Source organism: Hyla sarda, chromosome 2 (assembly GCF_029499605.1).
Source record: "Hyla sarda isolate aHylSar1 chromosome 2, aHylSar1.hap1, whole genome shotgun sequence".
In the NCBI taxonomy this organism is placed as follows: domain Eukaryota; kingdom Metazoa; phylum Chordata; class Amphibia; order Anura; family Hylidae; genus Hyla; species Hyla sarda.
Window position 1 is genome coordinate 433409285 of NC_079190.1, and position 27669 is coordinate 433436953.

The 27669-nt window shown below is 43.6% G+C and overlaps 1 protein-coding gene across 1 annotated transcript in view; it reads right to left on the reverse strand.

Annotated features, from left to right (window-relative positions):
* Window positions 1–27669, reverse strand: part of TMEM248 (transmembrane protein 248) — a 37236-nt gene that overhangs the window by 5482 nt on the left and 4085 nt on the right. Inside the window, exons 2-5 of the mRNA XM_056559118.1 lie at window positions 7926–8102; window positions 5684–5969; window positions 4411–4561; window positions 1484–1667 (exon numbers count right to left, since the gene is read on the reverse strand). Of these exons, the coding sequence (XP_056415093.1) occupies window positions 1484–1667; window positions 4411–4561; window positions 5684–5969; window positions 7926–8087 (783 nt within the window). The 5' untranslated portion in view covers window positions 8088–8102. The remainder of the gene's footprint in view (window positions 1–1483; window positions 1668–4410; window positions 4562–5683; window positions 5970–7925; window positions 8103–27669) is intronic.

Consider the following 27669-nt stretch of genomic DNA (forward strand, 5'->3'; position numbering starts at 1 on the left):
TATTTAACCCTTTCACAATGAAAAATTGCTGTGTTTGGTTACTTTAGATGGTGGAGTCTTGTTAAAATAGAAAATTAGCAGTATGATTTTTGGCTTGTGTAACACCACCATTTATCCTCAGGTCAAAATTGGCTAAATAACCCTCACCTAGCTGAGTATACTGTTTCATAAGACAAACTGCTTTTGGCAGATTCCAGTGCGTTCTAAGGTAATGAAAAAAAAAGACGCAATATTTATCAAGTCAGTGCGTCTTTTTGATAAATAAGGCGCACGGCAGTCAAAAATAACGCAAAAATAAATAAATAAAAAACGACATAAATGCTTCTCACAGACAACATTGATAAATCTCCCCCAAAGAGTAAAAAATTTTTACAAATTTAAAAAAATAAAAGTTTTTGCTCTTGTTGTGAAGCACTGTTCTCTTGAAGAGAACTCCGATCACACCATAGGCTTCTACAGCGATCTACGTTCATTATACCTAAAAGCTGTACTAGATGGGCAGATAGCTGACTCGCACTCCAGGAGGTCTTTAGATGATAGCACTTATAGGGGGGGGGGGGGGGGAGAGATTCATGAAAACTTGTGCAGAGGATAAGTCTACCAGTTTCCCAATCAGATCCTTTCTTTCCTTTTTTACAAGGCCTTTAAAAAAAATTAAAGAAGCGATCTGGTTGCTATGGGCAACAGGTCAACTTTTTCTCAGCACAGGTTTATAGGCTATTAAATTTTTTAAAATTTTCAGCCAGTTCAGCCAATAATCTTATACAGCCCTTAGTCTAACCACAACAGAACCCTGATGGAAGTCAATGGTGTCTATCCATCTGTAGTACCATGGAAGCAGCACTGTACTGTAGATTGCATTATAAATTCCAGCCACAACACAGATGTAAAGAGCCTAAGAGATGTTCCAGAAACCATTTTAGGTCTTTGTTTACACTTTGCGGGCAACACCGATCCACCTTTATCGAACACAACAGCTCAGGTTTCATATCTAACCGAGGTCTGGTAAAACAAAAGCTGAGCTGTGATCGGTTGCTATGAGCAAAACCAGACAGTTTTTGATAAATCTGGGCCATTGAATCACTTTTTTCTACTAAAACTACAACATTACAAACCAAAAATATATAATTTAATTCCCATTTCATAAAGTGATGACCTATTACTAGGATATGCCAACACTTTCAGATTGGGCCACAACCTAGACCAGTGGGCCACAACCTAGACCAGTGTATCCAAACCAGGGTGCCTCCAGCTGGGGCCAAACTACAACTCCCAGCATGCCCGGACAGCCGAAGGCTGTCCGGGCATGCTGGGAGTTGTAGTTTGGCCCCAGCTGGAGGCACCCTGGTTTGGAAACACTGACCTAGTCAGTTTCTTGCTGCACAAAAGCACGTCTGGCTACCTGGCTGGGCAGGGAAATGTGGCTGATCGATTCACTTGAATCAGTGCTGCAGCCCCTATGTTTCCCAAGTCACATACCCACCTCTGGAACAATAACTGTAAGCTTGGGGTTTAAAGCATGGTACACCTTTCCAATAGCTCCCTTATAACACCAGAAGGGGTTATAGTCTTGGGCATACTTGGTTCCAGAGTCTCGAGCAGTGGTGAAGATTTTGTACCACAGTGTGGCATTGCTGTACGTTTCAGGAATGCAATGAGGAGGTTGTCTAGAACAGAAACAATACCTTTCAGTTAAACAGGGTATCATTCTAGCCTTCATCTATGACTAAAAATGTATACAAGAATTAATCTGGTCATAGCAGCACAGAGTAATTCTGGAAGTGGGATTATGCAGTTTGTACCTACTCACATTATGAGAAAGTACAGATCTTAACTATACTGTAGTGTATGCACACTGAGGAAATTTTGCAACAAATTTCCTTGCTGAATATCCTCAGCAGATCCACGCCAGCCAGAATAAAAATAAATAAACGTCCCATTGATTAATAGGATTTTCCCAGCAGATTCAGTTGGAAGAAAGAGCAAGTTCATTTTACAACGAAATCTCGGTCTGTGTCAGAAGTTCCGCTACAGAACTTTTGTAGTGTGCATTGAGCAGTAGAATCCAATTGACATTAATAGGATTCTGTTGCAAGCAGATTTCGCTCACAATTTTCGAATTGCGAAATTTACTCAGTGTGCATGGGCTTCCAACCCCTTAGGAACCAAGGCTTTTTTGGCCTTAAAGGGGTACTCTGGTGAAAACCTTTTTTCTTTTAAGTCAACTGGTGGCAGAAAGTTAAACATATTTGTAAATTACTTCTATTAAAAAATCTTAATCCTTCCTGTACTTATTAGCTGCTGAATATTACAGAGGAAATGCTTTTCTTTTTGGAATGCTCTCTGATGACATCACGACCACAGTTCTCTCTGCTGACGTTATTATAATAATAATAACGCTTTATTTTATTGTTGTCCTTAGTGGGATTTGAAACCAAGTCCCCAGGACTGCAAGGCAGCAGTGCTAACCACTGAGCAACCATGCTGCCCTTAGCATACATCTGCTATGCATGGTTGCTAAAATGGACAGAGATGTCAGCAGAGAGCACTGTGCTCGTGATGTCATCAGTGTTCCAAAAAGAAAGGAATTTCCTCTGTAGCTAATAAGTACTGGAATAATTAAGATTTTTTAATAGAAGTAATTTACAAATATGTTTAACTTTCTGCCACCAGTTGATTTAAAAGAAAAAATGTTTTCACCGGAGTACCCCTTTAAAGGTTTACTCCGCCCCTAGACATCTTATCCCCTATCCAAAGTATAGGGGATAAGATGTCAGATCTCCCCCCCGTGAACCACCGGGAATTGCCGCTGCGGCACTGCGCCATCATTACTGCACAGAGCGAGTTCGCTCTGCGTGTAATGACGGGCGATACAGGGGCTGGAGCATCGTTACCTTGCGCCTCCGCCCCTCGTGGCATCACAGCCCGCCCCCTCAATACAAGTCTATGGGAGGTGGCGTGGTGGTCGTCACACCCCCCGCCATAGATTTGCATTAAGGGGGCGGGCCGTGATGTCACGAGGGGCGGAGCCATGATATCACGCTGCTCCGTCCCCTGTATCGCCCATCATTACGCACAGAGCAAACTCGCTCTGTGCATTAATGATAGCGGGGTGCCGCAGCGGCGATCCTGGGGATCCCCAGCAGCGGGACCCCGACGATCTGACATCTTATCCCCTATCCCCTTTGGATAGGGGATAAGATGTCTAGGGGCGGAGTACCCCTTTAAGGACCAGGCGAATTTTCGTTTTTGCACTTTTGTTCTTTTCCTCTTTTCCTTCTAAAAATCACAATGCTTTCAATTTTGCACCTACAGACCAATATAAGGGCTTGTTTTTTACATTACCAATTGTAATTTGTAATGACAATAAAAAAAAAAATGCCCTTTTTGGTAAAAATGACACCTTATCTTTATTCTATAGGTCCATACGGTTACAAGGATACCCAATTTATGTAGCTTACTACTTTGTTTATTTTACCGCATACGGGGATATATGAGGGCTCATTTTTTGCGCCTTGGGCTGTAGTTTTTAGCTGTACCATTTTTGTTTTGATAGGACTTTTTATTTAAAAAATGTCATGGTACATTAAGTGACCAAAATGCTCAGTTTTGGACTGGTGTTTTTTTACGGGAACGTCATCGACCGTGCGGTTTATGTGGCGGTACCACATATGATAATTGTTTTTGATTACATTATTATTATTTTTATTTTTTTTTTTTATCTGAAAGGTGGGGGTGATTCAAACTTTTAGTAGGGAGGGGTTAATTAAATTTTATTAACTTTTTTTTTACTTAATTTTAGTTATTTATTTATTTTTTACTCTTTTCTTTAGTCCCCATAGGGGACTATACCATCCAATCTTGAGATTGCATACACTGTTGAACAGTGTTATCGGTTCTCTGCTGCTTTAGCCTCCAGAGCCTGGGCAGAGCTTCAGAGCACCGATCGGGCGGCAAGAAGGCAGGTAAGGGCCCTCCCGCCAGCCACTGAGCTCATCGGGCCACTTAATTTCACCATGGAGGTCCCAATCAGCTCCGCTGAGCAAACCGGCACTGTTAACTCCCGCATTTAGACGCCGCAATAAACTTTGATAGCGCTGTCTAAAGGGTTAATGCCACGCATCGGCCCGCGGCATTAACCTTGGGTCCTGGCTGCTGATAGCAACCGGGACGCACCGGGTATGAAGCGTGCTTCACTAATGAAGGCGCTTCAAACCCTGGTAACGGGATCAGGGCATACAGGTACGCCCTTGGTCCTTAAGTACCAATAATCAAGGGCGTACCTGTACACCCTTAGTCCTTAATAGGTTAACCTACTGATCTGTAAACATTGGGATCCTAAAACACCCTTAATGCTGAAATAAACTTTATATGCAGCTGGCTCTGAGATAGAAGAATGAAGGTACTTACACAGTGACTGGGAACACGTTGCTCATGGCTGTTACAGTCATACATGTGGTAAATACCACCTGCTCACAATGTCCATGGAGAATACAGTCATCAGAGTTCCAGGAAGCTGGCAGAGTAAATGTTATATTCATCTCCTCATGGGACTCTCTGCCTTAGAAAGGGAAAATAAAAATGGGATATATATGGATGGTGCGCAAACAGTAATAAAAACAAAAGGTCACTCAAGAAGTCAGGGCCTCAAGTTTTACACCAAAGTTTAGATTATTATTATTATTATTATTATTTTTTTTTTTTTTTAAAGCACAGGTTCAATACATCAGAAAAGAATGAAAGAAGTGCGCATGAGCCCCCTATAAGCCTCCTTTGTACTAAGTGAGTGTAGGACCTCAGCATGGAGGGTAGAAGGCGGGTGTGCACAGAGAAGCATAAGAAGGACCAGGGCATGGGGAAGCAAGGGGAGTTAGGACAAGCGAAAAAGGTACAGGGGCTAACATTTTTTCATATAATGGGGAGTGGAGAACGAGAGAGGGGATGGGGACAAAATCCCTTTTATATTATATAACAGGCAAAGAGAGAGGTGCCGAAGAAAGAACGCACAGAGACATTAAGGGGCCAGCACTTTTCTCGCACTTGCGACGTATTATTTACACAAGTTGCAGGGAAAAGCCACTGCACGGTGGCTCAGTGGTTAACACTTGCAACGCTGGGGTCCTTGGTTCAAATCGTACCAAGGACTACGTCTGAAAGGATTTTCTCTGCGTGTTTGCGTTGGTTTCCTTTGGGTACTCCAATTTCCTCCCACACTCCAAAAACTTTCTAAAGGGGTACTACAGTGGAAAACAAATGTTTTTATATCAACTGGTGCCAAAAAAGTTATACAGATTTGTAAATTACTTCTATTTAAAACTCTTAATCCTTCCAGTACTGATCAGCTACTGTATACTACAGAGGAAACCTTTCCTACTCTGGACAGTTCCTGACATGGACAGAGGTGTCAGCAGAGAGCACTGTGGTCAGACTGAAAGAACTATACAACTTCCTCTGGAGCATACAGCAGCTACTAAAAGGATTAAGATTTTTAAATAGAAGTAGTTTACAAATCTTTTCCACTGGAGTACCCCTTTAAGGTTTTATCACACCTTACAGCATCTACAGCCTACAGAGAATAGTCATTGCATTGATAACGTTATCAGAATACATGACATAAGCATAATTGGTCATGAAAATGTACACAGACAAAAAATAAATTTTCAATAAATAATCTTATGGATACCTGTAAGACCAATCTGATGGCCAAAAATTGTGGAAGTCAGGTGAGTAATGTTTCGAGAATATCCTCCAAAAGGCTTCAGTGGATCCAAAGTTAGGGTAACAGCTACAGAAATATTTATTGGTCCGGCGTCCTCTAAAGCTTGCGGCGTTTGTGTAGAGGATCGGCCCTGACCCGTGGTGACCGTACTCTCTGGTGGTGTTGTATCATTCAATAGATGTTTCAAAGTTTCATTCTCCGATATACAAAAGTCCAGGTTATTGAACTTCAGAAGAAAGGTGTTCCAGTCCTGTGGACAGTAGGGCACGTTCTTCATGCATGAAGCAGTATAGATCATACAAAACATGATTATGTTGGCTAACTTAATCCATAACTAAATGTACAAAATACAGATATGTCTCAACATGGCCACATGTTAAAAGCTGATGGAGTTTCGTATTGCTACCCAATAAGGCCATGGTGCTACAATGTCAGTAGGGGGGCTATGCAGAATTTCAGCTCAACCCAGCTGGAAACATCATAGTCTGCACTGAAATTATCCCAATATTTCTATCATCTCAGAGTTGCTCAAAATGTTACTGCTATTGGGGGGGGGGGGGAATACTTTTGACATGTCATGGAGTACTCTCTCCCCATCTCTCCGCAGGAGATAGATTCTATTAAAAAAAAAATTAAATAAAAACTTTAGGTCCGTCTACATGTCGAAATGTGTTTGTCAGTGATGACAGTGGCCTAACAAGTGCAAACATACTTAAACCTTATGGGTATAACCCTTATGGTGTCCTACAATTCACTTCTTAAAGTATGACATACACACACACATATATATATATATATATATATATATATATATATATATATATATATATATATATATTACACACACACATTATATATATATATATATATATATATAGACACACATATATATATATATATATATATATATATATATATATATTTATTTACTTAAAGTACCCTATGCATTTTTGTTTTGACTTTTTAAGGCTACTTTTCATTTTGACAAGCTTCACAGAGAAATTTCGATTGGTGGGGGTCCAGGTGCCAAGACCCCATCGATTGCTAAAACAAAGGGTCATTAGTGCTCAGCTGATCACTGCACTCCATTGCTTCTTCTCAGTTTTCTTTAAAGAGTGGAGCATGCGGTGCACAAATTTATTAAATAGAAATTGGTGGGGGTCTCAGCACTTAGACCCGAATCAATGAACTTAGGACATGTCAGAAGTTTGTCAAAATTATAGGTTAATTGGATGTAGCTAGAGGGCAGTTACCGTCACATCTTATTGATGCATATTTCCACACGTATCCTATTCTGTCTTCAAGGATGAAATCCAACACGTAGCTTTTCCTACAAAATCTGCAGTAGGTATTTTCTTACCTATATTTCAAAGCAGCACTGTGGGCAAATTTTTATTTAACTGCCTAACATTAGTCTGGATTAGCTAATTGCTTGTGCTTACAATTTACTTACCAACAGCTTTACATGCCATAGGAGCCCTGTCAGTCTGGCTGTTACATCACGTGATCGCACACTGGACTTGCTAAAACCCACAGCATCTGCTATATGAACCAGAAACTGTGGACACAAAGTAATTTACAGATGCTTCTTTTCATATATGTACATGAGTATCACAAACACGGTGACATAGCAGCAGTCCTCATGGAGTGCAAGATTAGCTTCCAAACCAAAAACACAAAAAGTCCATACAGATGCTACGGAGACAACACCTGAAGGGCAGAGCATGGAGCCCCTCTTGCACAGGTGATATCTCATAACCTCTATATAAACTTTATGCATTTATTTAGATGATAATTTTGCACTTTACAAGGACTGCTGCTTTGTCACATAAGTGTGGGTTATATATATCTACTCATCTAAATGTATGGAAAGCAGATAAATAAAAAGCATGTGAAAGTCTAACAGTGGAAGCCATTTTGACTATTCATGTCTATGGGGCTAGCATTGAGCACCGCACAGAAATGAGACCATGACTTCCGATCCACACAGCGGGCCCTGTGCAATTCAGCATGTCCAATGCGCGGTTATGTGATGTAACAGTTGAACTACTGGGGCTCCTCGCTTGAGAATAAAGCTGCCATAAGTAAGCATATTACCAGTTCGGCCATGGAGTTTATCCAGAATACTGTTGTGCAATGAAAAACAAATCTGTCTGGAGTGCAACTTTAATATATTGACCAGTATAGATCCCAGAAAACACTGTACCTCTGTCATCTCTGGTGACTTGATTTCCTTCATCTTGAAGAAGTAGCCAAGCGTGAGGAAAGCAATGGCCATACCACTGACGCTGACCATAAAGACCACCAGAGGGGGCCGACTACTAATGTACGACTTCAGGTTCTCCAGGGGATGCAGATTCAGCAACATGGTGATGTGAAAGCCCTGTAAAAGAAAATAAAGTCAATATCTAGTGCTCAATGATCATGGTGACATAAAATAAGTACATCTTTCTAGAGGTGGTATACAGATTGATATGCTGCTACAGATAGTCCTTTATTGGGGTTCCAAGTCATTCATCTTAACACTGCAGAACAATGTAAACTTCCACATTTCTAGAGAAGCAGGTGCAGGGGAACAAAGAGGACTGAACCGGGAATTACAGGCTCAGCCGGGCTGTCTGGATACTCCTTCAGCATCAGTGTACCAGGTAACAAGATATGTTTACAGAGCTTCGCCTGTGACATTCATTTTCTGAACTGAGCACACATTATACCCAATAACACTTATCCGCCTAACATTAAAGTGGCACAACAGGATAAGCCATAAATGTTCAATGGCTTTGAGACTTCTAGATAGGACCTGTCTCAAGAACGAGGGCTCCATAACCCAGGGGTAACAAACAGCAGAGATCACGGTGCAATGCTGTTCACAAAACTTCCATTAACCTGCATGGGAGTTCAGATATCTCAGCTGTTTGGCTTCCTAACCACCTCTGGCTGTCACAAGAAGGCTGGCTAAGACCAGATAGACACTCTTTCTTGAGACAGGTGTGGGTCCTCGAGGTGGGATCAGCATTGATCAGACATTAAAAGGGAAAATGGGGCAGTCCCTGGCAATTTCTGCGTGCCTTGCCGGTCTTGAATGATATCTCTCTTCCTATACCCAATACTGAGATATTTATCAGTCAAGGCTGGTGGGGGGAGGGAAACCAGTGGGGACCACCGCAATGACTTGTGGTTCAGGCAGCATGAAGGTAATGACAGGTTCCCTTTAACAACCATAAAGGACAGGAGCTAATCATGTCAGACTAAGTCAGTGCTCCTAAGATTCCTGTTGGCTATCAGGAGTATGGACCTGTAGATGTAACATGCTGCCTGTACATGGATCACCATATTCAGGTGACAGATCCACTTTAAACTACCTACAGATCCTCTACAATGAGGACAAAATAGCATTGGACACTGTACATAATGATCACTGTACCCCCTCAAAAGTAAAGCAACTTCTAAAATAATCGTTATTGAAATATTGACTACATCTTCAATGCAAACCAACAGATCTCCATGGTAACAGACTAAAAAGAAATCTTGCGTATTCAGCATCCTTCTGCACACAAGGCTCCTCCTCTCCGCTGCAGGATGCGGACTCCCTCTCCTGCACTGTCTACAGGTGGCAACAGCTTCAGGCACTACAACTAAGATCAGCTTCCGCATCCTGGAGCAGAATAAAGGGTGAAAACCAGGGGAACACTTAGACTCTGCTCCCAGGTTTGGCCCTATGCCAAACCGGTAAGTGGCACAGCGGGTCCACACCATTGTACAAAGTATGGGACAAATGAAACTACAGGATTTCTTTGTTCCCCTGTTATCATGAAGACACAAAAGTCTGAACAGGTGCTATAGACACAGAATGACCATGATCTTTACTTAAAGGGGTACTCCAGTGGAAAAAAATCAACTGGTGCCTTCTAATTAAAAATCTTAACCCTTCTAGTACATATCAGCTGCTGTATGCTTCAGAGGAAGTTGTGTAGTTCTTTCCAGTCTGACCACAGTAATCTCTGCTGACACCTCTGTCCATGTCAGGAACTGTCAAGAGCAGGAGAGGTTTGCTATGGGGATTTGCTTCTAATCTGGACAGTTCCTGACATGGACAGAGGTGTCAGCAGAGAGCACTGTGGTCAGACAGAAAAGAACTACACAAATTCCTCTGGAGCTGCAGAAGCTGAACTGGAAGGGTTAAGATTTTCTGGCACCAGTTGATGCAAAGTTGATGCACCAGTTAAGTGGCAAACTTTGCAAAGTTTCTTTGTTTTTCTTTTGAAAGGCATTGGAGAAAAATAAACAACATTTATTTCAAACATGGATCTTCCCTTGTCTAAAGTCCATTGTAAGTTTGTCTCGGTCACGTGGCATACAGCTAGGAGGAAACGTGCTTAGCGTGGACGTTCAGACCCCAACATGTCCAAAGGTTTTTCAAGTGACAGTGGCCATTTAAAAGTGACCAACTACAAGCAACCAACTACATGTATTCAGGCTATTTTGAACTCAATATAATCATATTCAGCTGCTGTTATTTTAAGCATTTGCATTCAATTACAGATAAATTGTATCAAATGTATTGTTATTAACCCCTTAACGACGCAGGACGTAAATGTATGTCCTGGTGAGCTGGTACTCAACGCACCAGGACCTACATTTACGTCCTATACATAACCACGAGCATCGGAGCTATGCTCGAATCATGCGCGGCAGGTCCCGGCTGCTGATAGCCATTAACCCCTCAGATGCCGTGATCAATACAGATGCGGTCACTAAAACGGATGATCGAATCACCCGCAGCGCTGCCGTGGCAATCCGATCATCTAGAACGGCAGACGGAGGTCCCCTCACCTGCCTCAGCTGCCTTCCACGGGTCTTCTGCTCTGGTCTGAGATCGAGCCTCTGTGCAAGGAGGAGCACTGCCAGAGCCCTACAAAATGACCTCCAGCTGGCCACAAATGTGCATGTGTCCACTCAAACGGTCAGAAACAGACTCCATGAGGGTGGTATGAGGGCGCGACATCCACAGGTGGGAATTGTGCTTGCAGCTCAACACAGTGTAGGACGTATGGCATTTGCCAGAGAACACCAAGATTGGCAAATTCACCACTGGCACCCTGTGCTCTTCACAGATTAAAGCAAGTACACAATGAGCACATGTGACAGAGTCTGGAGACGCCGTGGAGAGCGTTCTTCTTACTTCAACATCCTCCAGCCTGACTGGTTTGGTGGTGGGTCAGTAACGGTGTGGGATGGCATTTCTTTTGGTGGCCGCATAGCCCTCCATGTGCTTGCCAGAGGTAGCCTGACTGCCATTAGGTACAGAGATGAGATCCTCAGACCCCTTGTGAGACCATATGCTGGTGCGGTTGGCCCTGGGTTCCTCCTAATGCAAGACAATGCTAGACCTCATGTGGCTGGAGTGTGTCAGCAGTTCCTGCAGGAGGAAGGCATTGATGCTATGGACTGGCCCGCCCGTTCCCCAGACCTGAATCCGATTGAGCACATCTGGGATATCATATCTCGCTCCATCCACCAATGCCACGTTGCACCACGGACTGTCCAGGAGTTGGCGGGTGCTTTTGCCCAGGTCTGGGAGGACATCCCTCAGGAGACCATCCGCCACCTCATCAGGAGCATGCCCAGGCGTCGTAGGGAGGTCATACGGGCACGTGGAGGCCACACACACTACTGAGCCTCATTTTGACTTGTTTTAAGGACATTACATCAAGGTTGGATCAACCTGTAGTGTGGTTTTCCACTTTGATTTTGAGTGTGACTCCATATCCAGACATTCATGGGTTGATAAATTTGATTTCCATTGATCATTTTTGTGTGATTTTGTTGTCAGCACTAGCGATCGACCTTGCCAATAATCCGATAATGCCCTGCACCGCGACCACCCCCCCACCGACCCGCCGCACCCCCCATCCCCGGTTTTTTAATTACCTGTTCCCAGGGCCCGGGTCCACGTTCCTTCTGGCTCCTGCTGCATCCTGCGTTGCGCTGTGCGCAATGACGAGTGACGTGACGTCACCGTCAGTTCGCACAGTGACAGCTCAGGAGGACGCCACCGGAGCCAGATGTAGAGTGGACCCCTGGAACAGGTAATTATAAAACCGGGGATGGGGGAGGCATAAAACTGGGGCCAGAGCGGTGCGACACGGTGGGGCGGGGGGGGGCGATCGCAGTGGTAGGACTCAGGAGGACCCCCAGACAGGCAGGGGAGAGAAGCAGGTGGCGGCGGTAGTCTATAGAACTGCAAAAGCCGCTGCAGTTCATTGATTTAAAGCACCCACTTTAAATCAATGATCTGCAGCGGTGTCGCGGGGGGATAAATAGCCGATAACTTATACCTGAATATCGGTAACCTCCACAGATTATTGGTATCGGCCCTAAAAAAACGATATCGGTCAATCCCTAGTCAGCACATTCAACTATGTAAAGACGAAAGTATTTCATACAATTAGTTCACTCAGATATAGGATGTGTTATCTCAGTGCTCCCTTAATTTTTTTGAGAAGTGTATAAAGCACGTAGGTAGAATCCATTAAATCCATCCTCACAGGCAAAAGAGAGGAAGCAAAACAGGATGCAGTAACTGACCAAAAACATCCTGCAGGATATAAACTCTCAAGGTGCAAAGAATGTCTGTCCCCCTCTATACACCCAACCCTGGTCCTTACAGCAGAGCTAGCAGGCTGCACAGAGGCTTACAGTGACTACAGGCTGAGGGACTGGGGAAGACTTGCTGTAACTACTGAGGTAGGGCTGGGCGGTATACCGGTTCATACCGAATACCGAAATTTTTGTGCTGCACGATATGAAATTTTCCCCATACTACAATACCGGTTTGGCCCCTCCCCCTCAGCAATGAATGAATCAGCCCAGCGCAGCGCTGTTCTGCTCCCCACCTCCCCTCCAAATCATGTTGCCCGCCAGCGCTGTTCTGCTCCCCCCAAATCATGTTACCCGCCAGCGCTGTTCTGCTCCCCCCAAATCATGTTACCCGCCAGCGCTGTTCTGCTCCCCCCAAATCATGTTACCCGCCAGCGCTGTTCTGCTCCCCCCCCCCCAATTAATTATCAGCCCAGCGGGGTACTACTCACATATGTCACTCGCAAGCACTGCCCTCCTCCTCTTTGTTGCGGGCCACCGGCGCTGGAACTCTATACTGTACGCCAGTGGTCTCCAACCTGCGGACCTCCAGATGTTGCAAAACTACAACTCCCAGCATGCCCGGACAGCCAACGGCCGTTATATACCGTGGAACTGCCATAAGTTACAAAAATACTGTGATACACATTTTTGGTCATACAGCCCAGCTCTATACTGAGGTGCAGAATGGTGTTCAAGAGGTCCTTCTGTGACTACTTGGATAAGAAGGGAGAGGAAGGGGTCTGAAAAAGGGCTGTGGGAAGCTTGCTGTTAAAGGGGTACTCCGGCATTAAGACATCTTATCCCCTATCCAAAGGATAGGGGATAAGATGTCTGTTCGCGGGGGTCAAACCACTGGGGACCACCGCAATCTAGCATGCAGCACACACCTGTGAGCACTGCAGGAAGCACTGGAGGTTCCAAGTCTTATGCCTCCTGACCACGGGGACGGAGTATCATGATGTAACGATTCCGCCCCGTGTGACGTCACTCCCCGCCCCCTCAATGCAAGTCTATGGGAGGGGTGCTGCATGCTAGATTGTGGGGGTCCCCAGCGTCGGGACACCCGCGATCGGATAAGATGTATTAGGGCCGGAGTACCCCTTTAACCCCTTAACGACCACGGACATAAATGTACGTCCTGTCTATGATCGCGAGCTTCGGAACGGTGCTCGCGTCATACACGGCAGGTTCCGGCTGCTAGTAGCAGCCGGGGACCCACCCTTAATGGCAGACAACCGCGATAGCGCGGATGTCCGCCTTTAACCCCTCAGATGCCGTGATCAATACAGATCACGGCATCTGCGGCAGTACGGCACTTTGAATGGATGATCGGATCACCCGCAGCGATCCGATCATCCAGCATGGCAGCCGGAAGTCCCCTCACCTGGCTCCGGCCATCTCCCGGGCTCTTCTGCTCTGGTCTGATTTTTTTGGGGTTCGCCGTACATTTTATGGATTTTAGAAGGCGAGGAGGAAAAAACTAAAACTCAAAAATAAAATTGGCCAGGTCCTTAACCCCTTAAGGACTCAGCCCATTTTGGCCTTAAGGACTCAGACAATTAAATTTTTACGTTTTCATTTTTTCCTCCTCGCCTTCTAAAAATCATAACTCTTATATATTTTCATCCACAGACTAGTATGAGGGCTTGTTTTTTGCGCGACCAGTTGTCCTTTGTAATGACATAAGTCATTATATCATAAAATGTATGGCGCAACCAAAAAAAACACTATTTTTGTGGGGAAATTAAAACGAAAAACGCAATTTTGCTAATTTTGGAAGGTTTTGTTTTCACGCCGTACAATTTATGGAAAAAATTACATGTGTTCTTTATTCTGAGGGTCAATACGATTAAAATGATACCCATTATTATATACTTTTATATTATTGTTGCGCTTAAAAAAAAATGACAAACTTTTTAACCAAATTAGTACGTTTATAATCCCTTTATTTTGATGACCTCTAACTTTTTTATTTTTCCGTATAAGTGGCGGTATGGGGGCTCATTTTTTGCGCCATGATCTGTACTTTTTTTTGATACCACATTTGCATATAAAAAACTTTTAATACATTTTTTATAATTTTTTTTTAAATAAAATGTATTAAAAAAGTAGGAATTTTGGACTTTTTTTAATTTTTTTTCGTTCACGCCGTTCACCGTACGGGATCATTAACATTTTATTTTAATAGTTCGGACATTTACGCACGCGGCGATACCAAATATGTCTATAAAAAATGTTTTTTACGCTTTTTGGGGGAAAAATAGGAAAAAACGGACGTTTTACTTTTTTATTGGGGGAGGGGATTTTTCACTTTTTTTTTACTTTTACTTTAACATTTTTTTACACTTGAATAGTCCCCATAGGGGACTATTCATAGCAATACCATGATTGCTAATACTGATCTGTTCTATGTATAGGACATAGAACAGATCAGTATTATCTGTCATCTCCTGCTCTGGTCTGCTCGATCACAGACCAGAGCAGGAGATGCCGGGAGCCGCACGGAGGAAGGAGAGGGGACCTCCGTGCGGCGTTATGAATGATCGGATCCCTGCAGCAGCGCTGCGGGCGATCCGATCGTTCATTTAAATCGCGAACTGCCGCAGATGCCGGGATCTATATTGATCCTGGCACCTGAGGGGTTAATGGCGGACGCCCGCGAGATCGCGGGCGTCGGCCATTGCCGGCGGGTCCCTGGCTGCGATCAGCAGCCGGGATCAGCCGCGCATGACACGGGCATCGCTCCAACGCCCGCGGTTATGCTTAGGACGTAAATGTACGTCCTGGTGCGTTAAGTACCACCTCACCAGGACGTACATTTACGTCCTGCGTCCTTAAGGGGTTAAGGTGAAAATGGGCTTGGTCCTTAAGGGGTTAAAGAGTACCTGTCTAACCAAATAAAACTTTTAATATAGTGCTTCTTGTGTAATTAGCAGACATTTTCCCATTCACTTGTGTTTAAAATTATCAACAAAAATATGTTTAAAATGTAATAGAAAAAAATGGCCACTAGGCGGCTCTGTTCTGTCGCAATTAATACAATGAGTTTGGTCTCCTCCTGGCCTGGCAGGAATCCAAACTCAGGAAGTGCTTCTGGCTGCACTGAGCTTGATTGATAGCTGCACAGAAAGTGAAAGCTCCACAGACTGAAACCTGCAGGAGAGCCTCACTGATAGCAACACAGACTGAAACATGCCCAGAACCCTAGGTCTTCTATTCATCACAGCACTGCAACCATGTGGGGGTGGAAGTGGTCCCCCAGCAGGCTACAGTGATGTCATGCCTGCTGGGAAATGCCCACTTTCTCCTGCTGGGAAATTGCACTATGAGCAAGAAGAATGGTAAGATACACAGCTTTTAAAAGCTTTTTTTTTTTTTTTTTTTTTTGAAAGGGTGGGAGGGGTGTTAGGAGTGGTTAGGGAACATAGCCGGAGTTCGTTTAGAACAGTTTATTTTGGTGACAGGTACTTTTTTTTTTTTATTGCTTACTGAGGATGAAAGGTTTAGTTCACTATTGGGGGGAAAGGAGTTGGTATCTACAGTGAATTGGCAAGAATCTGGCGATACGATATGTATCACGATACACGTATGGCAATACGATATATCCCGATTCTGTCTCAAAGACGATATATTGCGATTTTTTCGTATGAGGGCTAATTTTTAGCCCCATAATCTGTTTTTTTTTTTTTTTTTTTTTTTTTTTTTTTTTTTTATCAGTACCATTTTGGTATTGACCTGACTTTTCTGGGATATTATAAAAATTGCAATTCTGTGGTTTGTTTTATTTTTTTACATTTACGTCATTTACCGCATGGGATACATAATGTTATATTTTAATAGGTCGTACAATAACGCACGCAGTGATACCAAATATGTTTACATGTTTTTATATAGGAATAGGGGGTGATTTTAACTTAATATGAAAGGGGTTAATGTGTGTCTTTTAAACTTTTTATTGAAACTTTATTTTTATTTTTTTAACACTATTAGTCCCTTAGGGGACTTTTAGGAGGAATCATTAAATTCCTCATACAGATCAATAGAATTCTATTGAACTCCATTGATCTGTGTGCTCTGTGCTCCATTGATAGAGCCTGGCTGGACTAGGCTCTATCAATGACAGAGCCACGGGACAGCAGGGAAGCAGAGGTAAGCCCTCCGGCTACCTCTATAGTGGATCGCCCCCCCTGCGAATGCACTGCAGGGGGGCGATCCACAGGTCCCTTTAGACGCCGCTGTCAGCTTTGACAGCGGCAATCTAAAGGGTTAATAGCCAGCCGCGGCGATCGCAGCATGCTGGCTATTAGCTGCGGCCCCCGGCTATTGAAATCAGCCGAGGGCTACATAGTACGGAGCGGGCTGGAGTCAAGAGCCCGCTCCATACACCCCTCTGAGCACCGCCACGCTTTTCGGGGGCTTTCAGGTCGGAAGCAGGGCTAAGGACCTAAAAAATTCACCTGCCTGGAGCCTGGAAATGCATGTCCCGGGAGATAGGAATTCCACATCCCTGAAAATATCGATTCGAACATCAAGATATTTCACCGAATCAATTTTTTCTGCCCCCCCCAGTAATAAGTGATAAAGGGGGCATACTGCAACTACTGGGGAGAAGGTCTTCTGTAATTATTGATGAAGGGGAGCATACTGCGATTACTTGGGACAAAAAGATCTGTGGAAGGGGGCAACTGTGGAAGGGGGCTGCTGTGACTACAGGGGAGAAGTCTACTGTAATTTTTAGGGGAAAAGTGACATACAGTGACAACAAGGGAGAAGGGGGATCTACTATAATTACTGAGGAATGGTGACATGCTGTGACAAATATGTTCCTAAGGGGGCTTAGGAACACAGGGCTGTTTGAGGCTCGCTGCTAATGCTTACTAGGAATAGAGGGCTGTAACTATTGGGGGTGCTGAGGTCTATTTTAATTGCTGATGAAGGGTGGTCTACTCTTACTACAGGGAAGGAAGAGGTCTTCTGAAATTACTGTAGAAAGGTGGGGCACTGTGACTACAGGGGAGGAGAAAGACACGGCTGTGGGAGGTTCTCTGTTCATACTTACCGAGAGCATACCGTGACTTCTGGGAGAATCGGTAATGTGGTCTACTGTATTTACTGTCGAAGGGTGGCATACTGCAACTTCTGGGGAGGAGGAGGTATAATGTAATTACTGGGGAAGGGTGGCATACTGTGACTAGTGGGGCAGAAGGGTCTACTGTAAACACAAGGAACAGAGGACTGCTGTAGACTACTAGGTGTGTCTATTATATCAACTGTGATAAGATGGCATACTGGGTCACATGGGAAAGAATGGTCAACAGTAATTATTGGAGAAGGCGTGCTGCAGTGACCATTGAGAAGTAAGGCTCCTTTCACACTACCCTTATGTTCCTGCATTCTGACACCTGTTATTCAGAAATAATGGGTCATGAAAAAATTGATGAAATAAGTAAATACAGCAGATGATAACTGATGACCAATTTCGACGGACATTCTGTCAAAATAACAGACATGTGCCATCCATTATGCACCGTTCTACGTTATTTTATATCCGTTATTTTACTTCCATGTGACTTGGTTGTGATGCTGTACTGAGCATGTTCAGTAGCAATAACGGATCATAACGAAATATAAAAATAACGGACAATACTGGGTGTCATTTGTGAACATCAGTCACCCATAGACTTCAATGTTAAAATTTTAACGTCCGTTATTTTTTGACATGAATGGGATTTTTTTTGATGGCCATTTTATGGACTTTCTGACAGGAGTTCATGACTTGAGTCTTTTCAGGAACATAACGGTAGTGTGAAAGGGGCCTAAATGTGCAACATGGTTTGTACTTATCGAGGGGAGGGACGCACTACTGTAACTATCAATGAAAGCCCTATTTTACCTACTGGAAGGAGCAAACCATCAAGTAGCAGGTAAGGATAGACATGCCAACTTGGCTTTATAACTATTGGTTCCTAGTTTCTAAATTTTATTTCTAGTTTCTAGAACTAGCATTTGTCCTGGGCAGATCTCTAGTTCACTTCTACCTGCTGGCACAGTGTACAAACCGTATTCTACAACTGCATTTTAATATACTTTGGTGTCAGACTTTCGGGGTCCAGAAGCAGAAGTACTTCAGAGTGCTATTTCCTGCAGAGGATTCTTCAGCTCAGATACCTGCTATCCTAGAGTGGTTACCACATAAGGCTTTATCTCCATATACAGTGATCCCTCAACATACAATAGTTTCAACATACAATGGTCTATTCTGGACCATTGTAAGTTGAAACGAGACTCAACATACAGTTCTACAGACATTCCAGATCTGTGAAACGTGTCAATGGCCGGAAGAACTGACCAATCAGAATGGGCATTCACTGGTAAAACACCTGTATTACTGAAGTGCATGCACTGACTGATGTCTGGTAGCGCCCCCTACAGTACAGGGAGGCATTACATGTTCTGTACTCTTTACCTGTACCAGGGTTAGCTGGTTCTTTGGACACCAGGTGAGAGTGACTCAATGTTACTTTTTTAGGACATTTCGTGTACTGTACAGGACCCCGAAGAAGCTCCTGTCCTCTACATAGACCAATGTTTTCCCAAGCAGGGTGCCCCCAGCTGTTGCAAAACTACAACTCCCAGCATACCCGGACAGACTTTGGCTGTCCGGGCATGCTGGGAGTTTGTAGTTTTGCAACAGCTGGAGGCTCCCTGCTTGGGAAACACTGACATAAACAGTGATTTACAGCTCCCAGCAGATCTTTCTTAATTTTATATGTAAGGACTTGCTTTATATATATTAGTTATCTATTTATTTTTATTTCATTCTCACTTTTTCCTATTTTTGGATGACATTTTGGGGGCTTCAGAACCAATTACCAGGTTTCCATAGAGTTCTGGTCTCAACATACAATGGTTTCAACATACAATGGTCGTCCTGGAACCAATTAATATTGTAACTTGAGGGACCACTGTATTCAGTCACGCATTGTATAATAGTTCTTCTGTCTGACCTTGTGCTTTGTTGATAACCGCCTGGAGCTACAGGACACATTGTTCAGCCAAGTCTGCTAATTTGCTTACATTTCAGCAACGTGTCCCTTCCCTGAGCCGTGTCCACAGGATCTGGCCAACATATGAGCAGCCTGGTGCACACAAGTAACAAAGCTTAAGACTTCATTGATATTCTTACAACAAGGTACAGGCCGTCCAAGTCCGTCTGCTTGTTTTTTTTTTGTTAGAATTATGGTCCAATCTGACACAAACACAAAGATCTTGGAAATCATAACCTTGTGTTATATGAAAGTGTTGTATTCTGTGTCACTGTATCCATAGTCCAAATCCATGGGGAGGAATCTGTAAGATACGTAACTGGGCTGCATCTGAGACACAATGACATAAGCTCAGAACATGTTACTATGTCCCCAATCTAAAGTATTCTTCACCATTATCTAACAGAAGGATATATGAACTTCCTCTGGAAGCACAAGCATTGTATCTAAGGCTCCTTTCACACTATAAATTCATCCGTTTCAAAGATAATGAGCAGTTAAAAGGGTATTCCAGGAAAAAACTGTTTTTTATATATCAACTGGTTCCAGATAGTTAAACAGATTTGTAAATTACTTCTATTAAAAAATCTTAATCCTTTCAGTACTTATGAGCTTCTGAAGTTAAGGTTGTTCTTTTCTGTCTAAGTAATCTCTGATGACACGTGTCTCGGGAAACGCCCAGTTTAGAAGCAAATTCCCATAGCAAACCTCTTCTAAACTGGGCGGTTCCCGAGACACGTGTCATCAGAGATTACTTAGACAGAAAAGTAATATATATATATATATATAAACCCCTTTAACAAAACCATTAAAAACAGACGTTAAACGGCCATTATAAAAACCCATTATAGTCTATGGGATTTTTACATTATCCGTTATAACCCGTCATAGCACGTTATTAATAACGGACGTTATTTTGTGAGGGGAGAAAGAACGGAAGAAATAGTGCATTCACTATTTGTTCCGTTACCTTCTCCCGTCACAAAATAACGTCCGTTGTTAATAACGTGCTATGACAGGTTATAACGGATAATGTAAAAATCCCATAGACTATAATGGGATTTTGTACCGGCCGTTTAACGTCTGTTTTTTTAAGGGTTTTCATAACGGAACATTAAATGGATCTTTAAAATGGAAGAATTTTATAGTGTAAAAGGGGCCTAATAATACATATCTTAACCCCCTTAAGGACCAAGCCAATTTTATTTTTGAGTTTTCATTTTTTACTTCTCACCTTCTTAAATCCATAACTTTAATATTTCCATCTACAGACCCATATGAGGGCTTGTTTTTTGCGTGACCAATTTTACTTTGTAATGAAACCTCTCATTTTACCATAAAATGGACGGCGAACCCAAAAAAATATTTTTTTTAGTGAGGAAATTTAAATGAAAACCACAATTTTGCACATTTTGGAGGGTTTACTGTACACTTTACAGTAGAAATTACGTGTTCTTTATTATGTGGGTCAATACGATTAAAATGATACCCAAGGCTAGATACTTATATTTTTGTACCGCTTAAAAAAAATAAAAAAATAAAAAATTATAAAAAAAAAAATCTAAAACCTTTTTTACAAAATCAGTAATCTAAAATTGCCCTAATTTGACCACCTATAACTTTTTCAGTTTTCTGTATATAGGGCGGTATGAGGGCTCATTGTTTCCGCAGTCATCTGTACTTTTTATTGATACCACATTTGCATATATAAAGCTTTTAGATAATTTTTTATTAATTTTTTTGGGAATAAAATTTGACAAAAAAAGCTGCATTTTGGGACTTTTTATTTTTATTTTTTAGGTTTATGCCGCTCGCCGTATGGGGATCATTAACATTATATTTTGATAGATCGGACATTTACGCACGCGGCGATAAATATGTTTATAAAAAAATATTACGCTTTTTGGGGGTAAAATGATTTTTTTTTTTTTTTTTCTTTTTTTTTTTACACTTTTTATGTTCCCATACAGGACTATCTATAGCAATCATTTGATTGCTAATACTGTTCAGTGCTATGCATAGGACATAGCACTGATCAGTATTATCAGCTATCTCCTGCTCTGGTCTGCTCGGAGACGGTCGGAGGCAGGTGAGGGGACCTCCGTCCGCCATTACAGATGATCGGATCGCTGCGGCAGCGCTGCCGGCGATCCGATCATCTATTTTAACGTGTGCATTGCAGCAGATGCCGTGATCCACGCGATCGCAGATGTCAGCCATTATTGGCGTGTCCCCGGCTGCTATCAGCCGGAACCTGCCGTGTATGACACGAGCACTGCTTAGATGCTCGCGGTCATACACATGACGTAAAGGTACGTCCTGGTGCGCGAAGTAACACCAAGCCAGGATGTACATTTACGCCCGTGGTCGTTAAGGGGTTAAAGGGGTACTCCGCTGCTCAGCGTTTGGAACAAACCGTTTCGAACGCTGGAGCCGGAAGCTCATGACGTCATAGCCTCCCCCCCTCAATGCAGGTCTATGGGAGGGGGCGTGACTGTATGTGTGGGTGGAGCTATGATGTCACAAGCTCCCGGCGCTGGCTCCAGCGTTTGGAACAATTTGTTCCAAACGCTGAGCAGCGTAGTACTCCTTTAAGTCAATGTCTATCCATAGAGAGATATGACTGGATTGCAGACCCACTGTATGAGGAGGAGGTACAGTGAATATCTGGTATAATGGCCATCTCCAAACAAAGTCCACGTGCAGATGTTTCAGAACAGACCGCATTATGTCCACCAAATAATCATGCCGCTTTTGCCATAAATGTCGCCCATTACACATCCGTGGCTACTGCCAGTGTTCTTCATGCAATGGATTCACTGCGCTATTGTTTAGTCGAAGGGGTATAAATCTCTAAAGTGTCACTCATTTTATATAAAAAATTTAAATTAAAAAATAAAAACTTTGGTCCGTCAACAGCCATAAAGCAGAGCTGAAACAACTCATGTTCTAAGATTCCTAGTTGGAGGGAAACACTGACTTTAAAGGGAAAGCTACAATGAAAAGATGGCAAATATAGCTTTGCATAGTGTGTTTTTTTTGTTTGTTTGGTTTTTTTTTAATAAACAAAAAACACATGTCAAAAGTTTTGATCAGTCAGGTTATGGGTGCTGAGGCCCCCACTGATCGCTACAACAAAAGGTGGAGAATTACTTAGCTAAACATTTTTCTTCTCCCTGAAGGACATGGGCCCCATAGACTTTCTATAGAATCCAGCTCCTGCAGCATGGAGAGGGACCAGGAGGAGCACTTCTCACTCCTAACAATTGCAGGGGGTCTGGATGCTGAGATCCTCACGGATCAAAACTTCTGACCTATGACATGCCACAAGTTTTAAAGTGTACCTTAAAGGGGAACTCTGGTGAAAACAAGCGGAAATCAAGTTTTCAAATGAATTGGTGCCAGAAAGTTAAACAGATTTGTAAATTACTTCTATTAAAAAATCTTAATCCTTCCAGTACTTATCAGCTGCTGTATACTACAGAGAAAATTGTGCAGTTATTTCCAGTCTGACAACAGTTCTCTCTGCTGACACCTCTGTCCGTGTCAGGAACTGTCCAGATTAGAAGCAAATCCCCCATAGAAAACCTCTCCTGCTCTGGACAGTTCCTGACACGGACAGAGGTGTCAGCAGAGAGCACTATGGTCAGACAGAAAAGAACTTCACATATTTCTCTGTAGTATATCTGTCGTCTACAGCAGCTGATAAGTACTGGAAGGATTAAGATTTTTTAAATAGAAGTAATTTACAAATATGTTTAACTTTCTGCGGCCAGTTGATTTGAAAACATTTTTTTTTCCCACCAGAAAAAGGGACACTGACAGGCTGTATACCAACACCAAACCCAATATACTGGGATACAGTGCGGTTAAACATTAAAACGAGTAGTAACTTACTTTAATAGGTCCAGTATAGCCAGAGTTATGTCCATTTAACCTCCTATTGCTATTACGCTGCTGTGGGCAATGGAGGTGGGGAGCTGGCTCGCCATGCTCTCCTGCCTCCTCAATATTCCCCGCTCTGCCCGCCCCTGTCATAAATATGCTAATGTCTTATCTCATGTCACTCGCTTGCATGTGAGTGCTCTGCTCTAGCAGCAGAGCAAAGGTGCCGCTTCCTTGCTTCTCCTGACTTCTGGTTCTAGCAAGACTGTGGCGCCTTTGCTCTGCTACCCTTTCATTTTAACTTTGTTCCTTAGCATGCTGCAGATGCGCTGTGTGACCCTACCCTTTAGAGGAATCTATGAGGAAAAACAACTGGGCAAACATATCTGGCTTCCTATTTCTGTGTTTATTAGCATATAAACCCAGCATATAATGCCACCTTTGCACTCAGAGTTCAGAAAAGATCTACTAAACTAGTCCATGGGTTGCAAGATAAAACTTACCAGGAAAGGTTAAAGGGGTACTCCACCCCTAGATATCTTATACCCTATCCAAAGGATAGGGGATAAGATGTCTCACTGCAGGGATCCAGCCGCTGAGGACCCCCGTGATCTCCCTGCTCTACCCGGCATTCGTTTAGAGCGTCCGGGGCAGCACCAGAGGCTTGTGACGTCATATCCCATAGACTCGCATTAAGGGGGCATGGCTGTAAAGTCACAAGTGGGCCCCCTGCATCACCAGTCATCCGGCACAGAGCGAAGTTCGCTCCATGCAATGGATGTCTGGGGTGCCGCAGCAGAGATCGCGGGGGTCCCGCCGTTCGGTAGGGGGATAAGATTACCCCTTTAAAGGACCTTAACATGTATAGAAAGAGGAGAGAGGGGATATGATATAAACTTTTATATACATAAAGGGACTCAACACTGTAAAGGAGGAGAGCATATTTAAAAGAAGAAAAACTACCAGAAGAGGACATAGTAATAAATAAGAGAAGCAAAGGTGTCTGCAGTAATATGAAGAAGTATTACTATACTGCGAGAGTAGTGAATGCATGGAATAGCCTTCCCATACAAGTGGTAACAGTCAGGTGTAGCGAGGCTCACACGCCAGCAGGCTCTCATGTCCTAGTGATGCGAGAGTGAAGGTATTACCATATTCATTACAGGGGTGGGCAGAGCGGGGCATATTGGGGAGGCAGGGAAGCACGGCCAGCCACTATAGGATCAACTTTGCCACAACAGGACCAATTAAATGCTGTTCATGGACACTATAACCCAGTATATTGGGTTTAGTGCGGGTGAACAGCCTGTCAGTTTCCCTTTAAGCATGCATGGGATAGGATAGCATAAGGCTATCCTTCATATAAGATAGGACCAGGGCCTATTCATAGTATTCAGAATATTGGGCAGACTAGATGGGCCAAATGGTTCTTATCTGCTGACACATTCTACTTTCCAAAAGCTGCGGACAGGCTCCCTTTAAAGGGATACTCTGCCCCCAGACATCTTATCCCCTATCCAAAGGACAGGTGATAAAATGTCTGATTTCGGGGTGTCCCAGTGGCTGGATCTCCAGCATGGCACCCCAGTAATCCAGTGCACCTGCACATAAATGTCTGGATAGGGGATAAGATGTCTAAGGGCAGAATACCCCTTTAAGTAATTTTGATCCCACTTTCGGTGACTAGTTCTTTGTTTTCCAGATGAGTGACTTTCACTAAATTCTGAGAGATCAAGCATTAGGAGATGGGAAACAGACATGAGAAAATAGTGGTGTGAAATGCAATGGTCAGGAAACAACATTACACATGTGCTGTAGGATTACTAAAGACGGCCGTGTAATGTGTAACCAGGGCAGTAATGGACAAGTCTCCTGCTCCTCAGCCAGCACCCGGCTATTCTTTTCTGGGTCATGTAATTATATCTAACAAGTAGAATTACAATGTAATGTGAAGACAGACCATCCTTTACTTACCTACACCAGGAGTCAAGCTAAATAAATCAAGATAACAGATGCAAATATTCTCACAATCATTTATACCAGGAGTGAACATAATAATGTGTAGATGCGCCAAAGGCTATCTGGGAGTTGTACTTTTGCAACAGCTGGAGGCCCCCTGGTTGGGAAACAATGGTCTGATAGATCACACTTTCTTTAACAACAAGAGGAGGGCCAAGTGCAAGTGCGTCATTTACCTGGGAAAGAGATGGCACCAGGATGCTGTATGGGAGCATGACAAGCTGATTGAGACTGTGTTGTGCTCTGAGTAATGTTCTATCCGGAAACCCCGAGTCATGCCATTCATGTGGATGTAACTCAGACATGTGCCACTTACCTAAACACCGTACAGACCATGCCCCCCTCCTTAAAGGAAACCGGTCACCAGTTCACCCACACTAAAACCAATACACTGGGTTATAGTGTGGGTCAACAAGAGAGCGATGCTGGGTCCCTGAATTATATACATACCTGCAGTCCGGCGCCTGGTCCCTCTGAAGATCCTCCTCTGTCTTTGGTGAATTGCGCCCTGGAGCACCCATGAATATTCAAATCCAGCCGGTGCGCGCAATTCACCGAAGACAGAAGAGGATCTACAGAGGGACCGGGGCCAGACTGCAGGTACGTATATGGAGTCAGAGACCCTGCATCGGTTTCCCCTTCACCCGCACTATACACCCGGTGCATTGGGTTTAGTGTTTGTGAACGGGTGACCGTTTTCCTTTAATGGCAGTGGTCTCTTTCAGCAAGATCCCCCGTGGTTCCGTGCAGGAGATCACGGGGCGGTCCCAGCGTTCGGACACCCAGCAATCCTGTGGATAGGGGATACGTTGTTTTTGCTGCATATTTCCTTTAAAAAGATTGTCAATCCGACTAAACATTTGTGGTGCTGGAAGAAACAAGTCGATGTCTATCCTAACCCATGACTTGACAGGTAGAGAGCATGGCACAACTGTGCACCCCATACCGAGTAGGTCCTGACATATGAGCCAGTTAGGCAGGAGCTGACTCCACATCTATGGACTTACTGTATGTTAAAGTAGTACTATTGAGCAGGAACATTAATCCCTTATCTAAAGGATAGGGGATAATTGTCAGATCGCGGGGCGTCCAACCGCTGAGACCCAGAACGCTATATCTCTGGCTCTCCTATAGAGATACATGGAGGGGGTATGTTGGCCATGCGAGGGTTAACATGCTCCATTCCTGGGGAGAGCTGGGGTACCTTTCAGGAGATCGCTCCTTTACGCAATAAATCTACAGCAGTAGGTGTGGCTCCCAAACACTTGACTGATCCAAAACAAACCAGGCATGTCCCATATAATTACCATTATTTCTACAATCCCTATTATGTTTACATCAGTGTCAATCCATTAATAGATCTAGATAAGCAGGTCATGTACTAGGGTGACACATTTCTTATTTATACCGCATGCCACTAAACCTGACCTTATTACATACAGCTATGTTCACATTGTGCGGTTTACAAGTGTTTTGTTCTGTAAACTTATGTCTCCCCCACAAAAATGCTATAACATCACGTGGATGCAGCCTCTCTCTCGCCAATCCTTGTAGGCCAAGAAGCTCTCTGCTGGTGCCTAAGATTTCGGGTTGTTTTCTATTGACATTGTTGCTGCCGGATAACCAAAAAAAGGAGAAAGCGCCCCCCTTGGGTGACGAACCATCTCTGGGCTAAGATTGTGTTCACACCGGAGCTAGAGGCGAAGAGAAATCTGCCAGGCCTCAGTGGAATCCGCCCATGTGAACTCAACCTAACATTTCCACCTCATCTTTTACTTTCTCCTAACTAAAAAAGAGTAGAACAGTGTTTCCCAAACAGGGTGCATGCAGATGTTGCAAAACTACAACTCCCAGCATGCCCAGACAGCCAAAGGCTGTCTGGGCATGCTGGGAGTTGTAGTTTTGGAGCAGCTGGAGGCACTCTGGTTGGGAAACCCCAGAGTAGATTCTTCAGATTTCTATAACACACAACTTCTCCTTCATTCCCTGGTGGGACCATCTTAGCCTCCTCTATGGATCCTGCTCTCCTCTATACAGTCACCCCCTCTTTGGTATCAACATTACTTCCTGAACCCGTTATAGTGCCACCACCTCAGTCTCCCCAGTTTCTGATAAGTTTCAGCTGATGCCACCCCCATCCATGTAGCTGTACTCCAATAACCCAGTATGCCCTGTGTTTCCAGCCCTTGATGTCTTCCCATTCTGGTTGACCTAGATCTTGGCATTTGCTCTGGTATAGGGCCCTGTCTCATCCTCTAGGAATGCTCTGTACACATTGGAGGAGATTTATCAAGACCTGTCCAGAGGAAAAGTTGCTGAGTTGCCCATAGCAACCAATCAGATCGCTTCTTTCATTTT